The following is a 12,162-nucleotide window of genomic DNA, read 5'->3' as shown; positions in this document are numbered from 1 at the left end:
ACACACATACAGTATATCCTACTTTTTCTGTTTCTTTTGTATTTTTGAAAGATTCCTTTTTATTTATTTTTGTTTTTTAGTTTTCAGCTGCTGACACACACACACACACACACACACACACACACACACACACACACACACACACATACAGTATATATCCAGTGATTGTCAGAAACCCCAGGATCCAAATGTCTATTTTTGTGCGGTTGTGAACATGCATATAAATACAAGATTTCTCTAGTGGAATATTAAATAGTGATTGAGGAGGACCACAGACCCAACCCCCAAGACCCAAGGCAAACTTAAGGGGGACCAGAGCCACAGACCCAGAGGGAGACCCCAAGCACCGAGCCCCCAAAGAAACCTGCGCAGCAAGAACCACCCACCCACCCCCCAGAGAGGAACACAGGAGAGAACCAGGAGAGCCCCACCAGCAACCACACACAGAACCCACAGGGCCAACAGCTACAACCATATGCCCCGCCGGCCCCCGCCACACTGGAGCAGAACCAGGCACGGACACCGAGACCCGGATCCACAGGGTGCCCCCCCCCCCAGGCCAAGGCCCGACAGGGCCATAGGACCCAAGCCCCACCAGGCAGCCACCAGGCCAAGCCGGCACATACCCAAGCACCCAGCCCCAGATATTGAGAGCCACCAGCGCACCGGCGGGCAGAGGCACACCCCACCAGAGGGCAGTGCGGCCAGGAGCAGAGCCCATCAGGTGAACCAGACGAGGGAGCAGCCCCAGTCCCAACCTGACAAATACCCAATCATACACAAATACAATCATACAGTCCCACCCTCATTCTCACACCCACTCATTCAAAGACAGACAAGAAGAACGCCACACCCCACTCACACTCCCGATACACACTCTATACCTCCCAGGTCCAGGACACGTACCCACCTCTAGACCGACCGCCAGGCCGGGAGAGCCCAAGGCCACGGACAAAACAGAGCCCACAGGACCACCAGAGAAGGGAACCACCAATCCATCCACCCCAGAGTCATCCAGACCCCCAAGACCAGACCCCCAGTCCCACAGCCAGCCCGCAACCAACAGAGGCCACCGAACCCCAGCAAGGAAGGACCGGCGAGAGTGCCCACCCAGCCGCCGGCAGCGCAAGGGAGGCACTGAGAGCGAGCTCCGCCACCACTAAGGGACCAACCAGCTGCCCCAGCACAACCCCCCGGCCGCCACCAAAGGCCATCCACACATCCCCCACCCCAGAAGAAATACTACACCCACCCCAACATCCGTACAACTCTCAGAACATATAGCACACTAGACACCCAGGCTGGGTCAACCCACCCCCTCCATGGGTCACCGGCCCCGCACCCAGCCACCACCACCACCCGGCCCACCAGCGCACCGAAGGCCCCCAGCCCAGAGCCGTGCACCCGGCCCACAGCCCGGCAACCACCCGCCAGTTCCCAAGCCCCCCAGGCCCCACCGAGCTTGAACAGATATGCTTTTTAACATTAGGACTTCATTCATGTGTAGCTGCTGTTGCTGGATGGAAGGACACCTGTCCTCTGCAAAACCAAAGGAATATTAAAATCACTGTCTGTGGGAAATTAAAATCGAAGAGCATATAATAAAAACAAATTACGTCTGTGTTGATGTTAATTGATGCTAATTTGATGCAATGCAAAATGTTGTTTTCAATACGTAAAGCTAATCATACAAAAGAACCTACATAAATTCACATTAAGATTCAATTTGCATTTAGATTGAAGTATATTAAAGAACATTTTGTGCTGGTTCTACGTGTTTTTATTTGAGTGAAGGTTGAAGTGTATAAGTGAAAATGGTTCTGCTTCCTATTGAGTGTTGAATAAGAATGAACCAAAACTACAGTATCTTGATGTAGTGTTATAATTATTGTAATAATTTTTTTTATTTTACAGCTCTGACAAAAAAAGGGGGGTGCATATTTATTAACAAGATGTGGAGTCTGAACGGTTTACACAGAAAAAAAAATGCCATCTGCAAAATAAGTTCAAAAATACATACAAGTTAGGATTTTAAAGTAAACTGCAACCTGTTAAAACACAAAAAGGCCAAACGCTCTTTATTTTACTGACTTTATTTCTCTCAGAAGCAAAGACAATCTAAATCAAAGCATCATTATTTGTAATGAAGGTGTAAAATTACAGATTTTATCTAATTTTGCTTCAATAATTTGACTCAGACTTCATACAAAATAAACAAATACTTAGAAGAACCTAATAAAATCTTCCTGGATGACTGAGAATCTACACCAGCTTATAAACAAACAAAACAGAAAATAATGTTTAATAAAATGTTGACTATAGACAAAAAGCTTGCCACAATACATTCCTAAGCGTTGCTTACATGAAATATTTGCTTGCCATACCTCTGCAGTGAACTGTCCCAGTACAAATACATGTACTGTTACACGACTACTGCATGGATTTTCATGTGTTCCACCAAAGCTTGATCCCTTCCAAATGGAGCCTCACAAACTGAGCACCTGAAAGGTCATTTTTCACATTTAGTTTTTTTGTGCAATCGAAGACAATTTCTCCACCTGAATTTTTCTTTACAGATGGAGCAGCTAAACGGTCTTTCTCCTGTGTGAAGTCTCATGTGACCAGTCAGACATGACTTTTGCCTGTAGCCTAGACCACAGACTGTGCAACAGTAAGGCCTTTCTCTAGTGTGGATTCTCGTGTGTTCTGCTAAACTGCGATTACTCTTAAAAGCTGCATTACAAAAAGAACATTTATAAGGTCTTTCACCTGTGTGGACTCTTGTGTGTTTAACTAAATCACTTTTCCGTCTAAATGCTTTTGTACAAACTGAGCAGCCGAAAGGTTTTTCTTCTGTATGGACTTTTGCGTGAGAACATAAACTATCTTTACTTGAGAATGTTTGACCACAAACGAAGCATCGGCTCTCCCTACAGCTTCCATCACYGACGTCGGTTTCAGAAGGGTCTAAAGTTTTGCCTTTAGGATCAAATCGATCTGGTTCCACAGAGTCTCTGTCCTCTGTCTGGTTAAGATGAAGTTCTGAGGACTGAGGTTCACATTCACCTTCACTCTTCAGAGGGACAGGACTGAAGGTGAACTGCATGATATCACTTTCTTCTTCTTCTTTAATTTGTGGAGGCTCTTGGTCCTCCTGGTCCAATTTAAGATTACAGTTTTCAGGACAAACCTTGTTTTCATCTACTACCAGCTGCTGGACACCTGCTGGAAACAAAACCATGGATAAGCTGGGATCAGACTTTAAACCTTGACCTGGCTCCACAGAATCCCTGTTCTCTTTGGTCTGCTTGAGATAAAACTGTGACAACTGAGGTGTCTCTTCATCAGCTTCACTCTTCACATGGCCAGGACTAAATCTGAACTGTTTGATTTCACTCTCCTCCTGTTCTTCTTTAATCTGTGGGGGCTTTTGATCTTCCAGGTCCAGACTGGGACTCCAGCTCCCCGGAGAACCCTCCTTTTTGATGGTCAACATCTGCTGCAAACAGAAACACACATAAAATGTAGGAAAACTGTTTTTATGTTAACATTGATACCATGTTTTAGTTTTCAGTTTCAAAACATGTAGATGTTTTATTTTGATTGAAAATCAATCAAATGTTTTCAGATCCAAACTAAAATACACGAGTGATTAGGCTATAGGACACCATTTAAAGAAAAGACATGGTGGAAACGACAGCATAGTGCTGTGGTTAGTTAGACCTGATGACCTACAAATAAAACGGTTGAGGGTTCAAAACCCAGCTTCAACATTTCAGCGTGGAGTTTGAATGTTCTCAGGTTAGTCCCAGTACAAGTTTTAAAGTGTGTTTCAGCAGCTGTAAAATAGTCACAAGCTGTAGCCTTGAGGTTAATGCAAACATGAAATATAAACATAAGGATAATCACCGTGTGTTTGGTTTGCCTGCCTCAGAGTTAGTTGTCTTTTCGCCAACTCTTTTAACGCGTGAAAATGCGAGGCTTTCACATGATCGAAACAGACACTAGTCATCTCGATCTGCATAGGAAACACATTACATAGATGCCYTTAGACCGTAATGGAAAATAATCATACTTGGAAGTCTGGGCACATGCACAGTTTTAACGAGGCTGATTTGTTTATTTGTTTGCGGATTTTTCCAACAACCATGGACTCTTCTAAGCATAAATGATGTTATAGAGACACAATAGATAGTGTTTTCGGAACAAATATATGCTCAGTCAGGTTCTTATAACATGAACTGATTTACTGGAAAAGGTTGGGCATGCAACGTTGTATCATAAATGAGTGTTGTTATGAGTTCTGGTTCCTGATCCTTGTTTAGGTCCAGCAAGGCTCTAGCTGCATGGTGCTTGTTCTTTGTCCGGGAGCACTCTTTTGCCCTTATATATCTATTATAAAAAGAAGGAAGAGGGTATAGTACTGTGTACATTGATGCTTCCTTAGCTAATATCATTTAAATTAAAAATATTAATGTTAAAAAGATATTAAACAGTAGAAATTGACACAACTAATACATAAAACTCCAAGTATACATGTTTTTTTAAATATTATATTCATTATAATAAATTATATGTATTATAAAGTACAATTTTATCACAAGATACTGTATATAAAGACAGAAATTAAGCATGTAAAGTTCAGTGGACTGTGATTGTACCGTTTTAAAGCAGTTCCTGCATGTTTCCTTTCACGTTCAGCTTCAGGGTGGTCCAGTCTAGGTGGGATTTGTCATACAAGTCAGAAGATTTGCCTGAAAAGTATAATTTTTTTTTTACTTTTATTTTATGCAAACTTTAGTCTGTAAATCTCTAACATGTTTCGTTGGATGTGTAATATAGAGCAGATGCACCAGAATTGGGCATCTACATGCATGAGTCTAGTTTAAGTTATCGAGTTTCAGAAATCACGCGTTGTTTGCCAAGTACTAATTTTCCCTTTAAGTTCTCCTTACCGCTAACAGTGATAGAGCAAATTCTTGAAACGTCTGAAGGCTCCACTCGTCGTCTCTCAGTACTGAGTTGCAGTTTGTTCTCCTTCATGCACTCTTATTTTTCGATTTACTGATTTATCCGCTCTTTTTCTGCAACATTTAACCCAGCAGCTCATGACCATTATCTACCTCACGTGCGCTACAAGTTTGTTGACAAAAAATTACCAAGATGGCGAACAAGTGCCCGGATGTAAAAACTGTAAGCGTTCTTCTCATCCTAACAACAACAACAACAACAACAACAACAACAACAACAACAACAACAACAACAACAACAATAATAATAATAATAAATCAAATTAAGCAGCGTTCACCGACGTAACCCGCATGGAGAATACACACTTCGAAAAGAAGTAAGAAAAATATATATAAATGCTTTTTCCCCGTATAGCTTGTGTAAAAAAAAATTATTTTGTTGAACTTATGCATAAACACTGGTGCATTACTGCCACCTACTGGACTTAAATGTGAAAAAGAAACTAGATAACCTAAATACTCATTTTGCACATTAAAAAACGCATGAAATGAACGTTTTGATTAGATGGCGAAATGCCGCCATCGTTCCTGCACAAACAGGAAGTGAAGGGGAACGTAATAATTCCATTATGTTTATTTAAAATAATGTATTTTCAATTCTGTACTAATTTATATCAAATGTTGTAATGGGTATTACAATGATATTAAAGGTCTATATATGACAAAATATCAAGAGGCAGGTTTGATAACCTACACATCAGAGGAAGTGAAAGTAGTGCCTGAAAAGATGCATCATGTTCAGTCGACCATGTGTTTTTTGATGATTCACAGCTTTCTGTTTGGTGGCTTTACACATCAACACATTTCTGGGTCAAAACATATATTAAGACTGGACTAAAAGTAAATGACAAAACAGGAAATATTAGGAAGCACGTTAACATTATCAAAAAGTGTGAAACTACCGCTCAAAACAAAAATCCCTACACTTAAGGATAAAAAATACAGCTTTTTAAAATGTCCAAAATGTTTTAATCGAAGCTGAGTCATAAAAACATTCTAAGTTTCCAAAGTGCAAAATTGTGTGTGTGTGTGTGTGCTGAAGTAACATTTTCTAGTTCAAAGGTTTTCTTCCAGGTGTGGATTACATTGAAACCTGTGGTTCAAAGGTTTTTCATTCAGAGCAGCAGCTGTGAAGCTTTTTACTGCGCGTACTTCTTGTTTCACCTACAGAAACTTGATAATAGCTATGTTTGTGTTCAAAATTCCTCTTTTTCGTTTCCACCACTGACCAATTTCTGTTTCAGGATTTAATTTAAATACTACTATAATCTGGATCTGGTCCCGCAGAGTCTCTGTTTTTTTTTTTTTTTTTTCCTGGAATAAAGCTCAGAGGACTGAGGTCTAATCATCCCCAAACTTCACGGGGCCAGGATTGAATATAAACTCTATAATTTCAGCTTCTTCTTGTTCCTCTTTTATATGCAGGAGCTGTTCATCTCGATCCAGTCTTGGACTCCAGTTCTGCTGCTCAGAAGGAAACTTCTCTTTGGTCACCAACGGCTGCTGAACATCTGCAGAGAAAATAAACACAGATCCTGAAAAGCAAGTGGAAAAAAAATAAAAGCGATATCTAGGGGTGTAACAATACATCGATCCATATCGATATAACGGTTCATGATTCAATTATATCAAGGCAAAAGGAAAATATTGATCTATATAGTCATCATAAGCCCAATGTAGATCAATATCATAAGTCCAACACAGTCTTTGTGCTAAAAGAGCATATAACATCGCATTATATCCATCGCAGACTTGTGAATTTAATTCATATCGTAACAGACTTTGTGATATCGAAAAATATCAAATCGTCATCCAAACAAATCAATATATCATATCGTGATAAAGCTAGTGATTTACACCCCTAATAAATTCTCATATTCATGAACAAGATGAGTGGAAGTAAACTTTTCACCGTTAATGCAAAAATACATTTGATGCATCATCGAGTCGATTCTAACAGTGTTTCTATAAAACAGATATGAGCTGATGTATTTTGGCTGCTGACAGCCAAGCGTTTCTTTAGTTGCAGCTGATTTGTTTTTTTCAGTGAGACTTTTCATGCACTGCAGTAACGTTTTTTATAATCAGAGCAACTGAAAGGTTTTTCTTCTTTGTGAAGCTTCACGTGATCTCAGCGAGTGCTTGGCCTCAGACTGTGCGGCGAAAAGACGGTTTACCTGCATGGATTTTTGCGTGTTCCACAAAATCCCGCTTCCTTCCAAATGCTGCCTTGCAAACAGAGCAGTTGAACGGTTTTTCTCCCGTGTGTGTTCTTATGTTTGCTGCAGAAGATGTCCTTTAGACCTGAACGTTGCCTTACAGACAGAACAGCTCACGGACCTTTCTCTACCGTGGGTCCTTGTGTGTTGCACAAGGTTTTGTTTMGATTTGAAAGCCGCCTCGCAGACAGAACATCTGAAAGGTCTGTCCTCAGTGTGGGTTTTGACGTGTCGTAAAAAGTTTGGTTTCCAGTTGAAAGTGGCCTCGCAGATGGAACAGGTGAAAGGCTTTTCACCGGTGTGGGTGCTCGTGTGTCGGGCGAGGTGCTGTTTAAATTTGAAAGCCGCTTTACAGATGGAACAGCTGAAAGGTCGTTCTCCGCTGTGGGTTTTTAGATGTTGTACAAAATTTTGTTTCCATTTGAAAGTTGCGCTGCAGGTGGAGCAGCTGAAAGGTCTTTCTCCGGTGTGGATCTGGTTGTGTCTTAATAAGTTCGACTTGCTAGTGAACGTTTTACCACATTCAGTACATTTGTAACTCTTCCTACTGCCGTCGTACGTGCTGTCATCAACCATGAGTTTTTTCATTTCTACAGAGTGTACATCTCTATATTCACCGATCTCCCAGTTTCTATCGCTTGAAGTTTTATCTTCAGAATCAGAGTCAAAATACTGATCTGGATCTGGTCCTACAGAGTCCACGTCCTCCTCGGTCTGGTCCAGATGAAATCCTGAGGACTGAGATATCGCTTCTTCATCTTCATTCCTCTCAGCAACAGAACTGGACTTTGTGATATCAATCATCTCTTTTTCCTCTTTAATCTGTGAGGGATTTTGGTCCTCCTGGTCCAGTCTGGGACTCCAGTTCTGCTGCTCAGGAGGAAGTTCCTCTATTGTCGTTGTCAGCTGCTGCACGTCTGCAGGAAACAAAAACACAGACATGTTATAGGAAAAAGTTATTTTGTAAAGACGAACAGAAACTTAGCATCAACACAAATGGTTCTGTATTTCATTTAATAAGAACAATAATAAATCTTAAAATCAGACATGGTGTACAGTTGTGAATCTCCTCTGCTTTTTGCCTTTGTGCTCATTTGTCAGCATCTATAAAGCAGCTGTAATTTTAACTCATTGCAACTGCCTGAATATTGCTGTTTTTAATATTGCTTTGGTCTCAGACAGCCAAGAAAATCTTTTTGMAACGTATAAATAAATTATTTCTCATTTGTGACACTTTGTGTGACTTGTGATATTTAAATTTACTAAAGCTTTGACCATATATAATACAGCAGAATACTTATTTACCTGTATGGATTCTTGCATGTTCCACAAAGTCCTGTTTTCGTCCAAATGCTGCTCTGCAAACTGAGCAGCTGAAAGGTTTTTCTCCTAGGTGGGTTCTTGTGTGCCGTGCGAGATTTTGCTTCCACTTGAAAGCTGCCTGACAAATAGAACAGCAGTAAGGTTTCTCTCCATTGTGACGTTTCATGTGGCACGTTAGAATATACTTGCGGCTGAAGTTCTCGCCACATATTGAGCAGCTGTAAGGTTTCTCTCCGGTGTGGGTTTTTGTGTGCTCCTCTAACTTCTCCTTCCATGGAAAAGCTTTGCTGCAAAAAAAGCAGCTGTATGAATTTTCTTTCGTGTGACATCTCATGTGAGAGTTTAGACAGTCCTTCCTGCTGAACCTCTGATCACAAACGGTGCAGCTGAAAGGTTTCTCCCCACTGTGCGTTCTTGTGTGTTGCATTAGCAAATAGTTAAACGCAAAAGCTGCTTTGCAGACAGAGCAGCTGAAGGGTTTCTCTCCAGTGTGAATTCTTTCATGTCTTAACAGACAAGACTTGCGGTTGAATGTTTTGCCACATTCAGTACAGCTGTAAATATTTTTACTACTCTCAGATCCCGTATCACCTACAGGAACTTTGTTTCTGACAGAATTGAAGGGTGACAGAGTTTCACTGCTGTGACCCCAGTTTCCTTCACTGAGTTCCATCTCGTCTGAACTGTGGTCTTTAGAATCGGATTCTAAATACTGATCTTCATCTTCTTCAAACTTCACAAGGACTGGGCTGAAAGTGAACTCTGTGATTTCACTCTCCATTTTTTCTTGTTCAAGACCCGGAGTTCTTCTGGTCTTCCCGGTCCAGACTCTAGACACAAGTTCTGCTTCGCAGGACAAAGATCTTCTTTTATCACCAACAGCTGTTGGGCGTCTGCGGGAAACAGAAACACAGACAAGTTATAGGAAACTTTTTTTCCATGTCAACAGCAATATTTGGTGGATAGACTTTTTCTTCACATGGGAGCATAGCAGCACGATGGATCAGTGGTCAGCGCTGACGCCTCACAACAAGAAGGTCCTGGGTTTGAATCTCGATTTAGACCCGGAGTCTTTCTGTGCAGACTTGTATGTTCTTCTTGTGCTTGCGTGGGTTTTATCCAGGTAATCCGGTTTCCTCTCACAGACTAAAAACATGCATAGCAGACTGCCTTCAGACTCAGGCCTCACTTGCAAAAGAGATCTGTGATGTCAATGGGATTTGCCTGGTTAATTTATTTATTTTTCAGGGATTTACCTGGTTAAAAAGGTAAATAAATAAACATAAGTAACCCCATTCAAAACAGGCCTAATTTTGTTATTGACTGAAGCCTTTTCTTGTAACTCAATGTCTTTTCTATCCTATATTTAAGCAGGTTAGCCAGCTGAGAACAAATTCTATTTTTTAACAACAACCTGTGTTCAGTTGTCACAAAGTATTCTATTAAAACAGACGTTCAACCTACGAGAACAAACCTACGCAAAGTTTCACATCATGTTTGTGCTCCTTTCTTTTTTCATTCAGTGTTAGTGCATTTGTTTCACCTGAGACAAGTTTTGGTTTACATGCACGAAGATGCAAATCAAGTATGAAACTGTCATGAGGTTACACTCAAATCTGCACTGCATGTGCTGCGAGGGTAAAACCTGGTACCCCCTCCTCGTCTCTAAAATATGACTTTGTTTATACCTCTCTCAAACTATCCATCTTCTCAATCTAAAACATGAATATTACTGTCATCAAAAGAAAAAAGGTCCATTGTCCTTAAAATGTAGGTCAGATGAGTCTTGGCCTGTGGAAATGATTTTCATGTTATAATGAGTCTGTGGAAAGATTTTTCTTCTGCTGCTGTCTTTCATTTCATTTGATTTGTACTGTTTTGTTGTACGTAATGTGTTTTTTTTTTAATAAAAAAAAGAATACTATGATAAATTTTTTGGGTTTCTCCTGATTGTGTACATTACTCTACACAAATTTATAAATTCAACCAAAAAAACGCTTATACACATTTCTGCCTCTAGGTTTCTCATATCATTTGAGTGTTTGTTTACATGTGTAAAACAGAATAGTTGAAGTCTCACTGTACTCACTGTGTGTTGGTTCGTCTCCCAGTTAGCTGTTTTATTCCCGATCTTCTTAACATTTATTCTTCTGGGGGTTTTCATACCACCACAGCAGAAATCACTCGTCTCAGAATCAGGTCTGAGTCTGACTCACTGTTCACTTCATTCGAGCTAGCGTGCTAAGCTAACACTTGACATTTGGTGCTCTCGAAGACAACTTGGCTGCAAAATAGAAATGTTTATTAAAAAAGGGAAATAGCCCAGCGTCCATTTCATCCCTGCATTTACAAGTGACAGAAGATGGATTCAGTGTGATTAATAAACACACGATTGAGGCACCGGAAGTGCCAGAAGAAAACTGTGGCACTTGTGACACCTGCCACCGGAAGTGCCANTTCTATCCTGATTTGATAAGGACAAGCTGCACACGGAGATGGTGGCGACGTTGCCTGGGAGCAGCCGGGACCCCCGGACCCGAGCGGTGGAGCTGACAGGCCCCTCAGATGACTGACTGGGCTGACACTTAGGGAAATGAGGTCGTTATACAGCATTATGAGCTGGCTGATAGCTTGGTAATGGGTTTTAACTTTTGGAATTTAACACAGAAGCCCACCGGGAATGGGCTTGATGTGTAGGTGGACAGGTAGGTTCCCCTGGAATCCAGAAGGCATCTCTCAGGAGCACTGGAGAAAAAGGGTTTTGGGGGAGGAGGAAGTAATAATGAAAAGAGGATAGAATTTTCGCAAACGTGAAACTTCCGTTTTGGGGCCCTGTCCTTCACTAAGGAGTTATTTTAAARCGTTTGTCCACACAAACTAAGATGAAAATCACAGCATCTTCTTCCATCCTTAAATCTTTCACGGGTAAATTGCGCAAAATTCTAAAACAATACAACATTTCCTGCTCTTTTGTTGTGTTTAGAAAGGTTTATAAATTTCTTATTCACGCAGCTTCCAAGGCTGCCTTGAGTCTTAAGTAAGGGCGTCTAAATTTAGCGCCTAACGATAAACTCTTAAGTTTTAAGACATAGGCTAATGCGTGAGGGTGTTAAAACCAGTGGGATAGTTTAGTGGAGATTAGGAGACATATCAAAGACTTGAGTAAAGCTCCATCAAGAGCTGTGTGGCTGTTTGGTGGGCATCAGCACAAGCTTTTTTTCCCCGTCTCCCCTTAAATGGGGGCAGGAGTGACTCATAAAGCTTTGGCACCCAGTGAGTGACTGATAATGTCTCCACATCACTCTCATTTCAACCTTTGCCTACGCTTTGAAAACGAATGGTCCACTTTACTGCTGCCGTGGACCTCTCGAGCTGTGTTCAGGAGGAAGATTTAGAGTGACGTTATGGCCGTCCAGTGGAGGCCGAGGCAACTCACAGGAGAGGATGAAATGGATGAGGTGGGTTAGAATGATGACGCCAGTTTTCACTCACTCCCCTGTGTGTGTGTGTGTGTGTGTGTGTGTGTGTGTGTGTGTGTGTGTGTGTGTGTGTGTGTTCATAACAGCTGGTTAAAGTCACTGTATCAACAT

At 41.3% G+C, this 12,162-nt stretch overlaps 2 protein-coding genes across 10 annotated transcripts; both read right to left on the bottom strand.

Moving 5' to 3' along the window:
* Window positions 1–2,077: 2,077 nt before the first annotated feature.
* Window positions 2,078–5,131, bottom strand: LOC106526049 (zinc finger protein 3). Of its 8 annotated transcripts, none has more exons than XM_014020521.1 (5): window positions 4,956–5,131; window positions 4,662–4,754; window positions 4,251–4,392; window positions 3,910–4,018; window positions 2,078–3,499 (listed from the first exon to the last, which is right to left on the bottom strand). In XM_014020521.1, the coding sequence occupies exon 5, from the start codon at window positions 3,494–3,496 to the stop codon at window positions 2,510–2,512; it is 987 nt and encodes a 328-aa protein (XP_013875975.1). In that variant the 5' UTR covers window positions 3,497–3,499; window positions 3,910–4,018; window positions 4,251–4,392; window positions 4,662–4,754; window positions 4,956–5,131; the 3' UTR covers window positions 2,078–2,509. The 8 variants fall into 8 exon arrangements, with proteins under 8 accessions (XP_013875975.1, XP_013875982.1, XP_013876016.1 ...); XM_014020528.1 differs by having other exon boundaries at window positions 2,078–3,496; XM_014020562.1 differs by having other exon boundaries at window positions 4,662–4,718.
* A 467-nt stretch (window positions 5,132–5,598) lies between these two features.
* LOC106526036 (zinc finger protein 605) lies at window positions 5,599–11,006 on the bottom strand. Of its 2 annotated transcripts, none has more exons than XM_014020487.1 (4): window positions 10,662–11,006; window positions 8,555–9,465; window positions 7,208–8,166; window positions 5,599–6,541 (listed from the first exon to the last, which is right to left on the bottom strand). In XM_014020487.1, the coding sequence occupies exons 1-3, from the start codon at window positions 10,712–10,714 to the stop codon at window positions 7,304–7,306; spliced, it is 1,827 nt and encodes a 608-aa protein (XP_013875941.1). In that variant the 5' UTR covers window positions 10,715–11,006; the 3' UTR covers window positions 5,599–6,541; window positions 7,208–7,303. The 2 variants fall into 2 exon arrangements, with proteins under 2 accessions (XP_013875941.1, XP_013875948.1); XM_014020494.1 differs by lacking the exon at window positions 10,662–11,006 and adding an exon at window positions 9,552–9,575.
* Between the last annotated feature and the right edge of the window lie 1,156 nt (window positions 11,007–12,162).

Source organism: Austrofundulus limnaeus, unplaced genomic scaffold, assembly GCF_001266775.1.
Source record: "Austrofundulus limnaeus strain Quisiro unplaced genomic scaffold, Austrofundulus_limnaeus-1.0 Scaffold3, whole genome shotgun sequence".
Lineage (NCBI taxonomy): Eukaryota > Metazoa > Chordata > Actinopteri > Cyprinodontiformes > Rivulidae > Austrofundulus > Austrofundulus limnaeus.
This window is presented reverse-complemented; position numbering and strand designations above follow the sequence as displayed.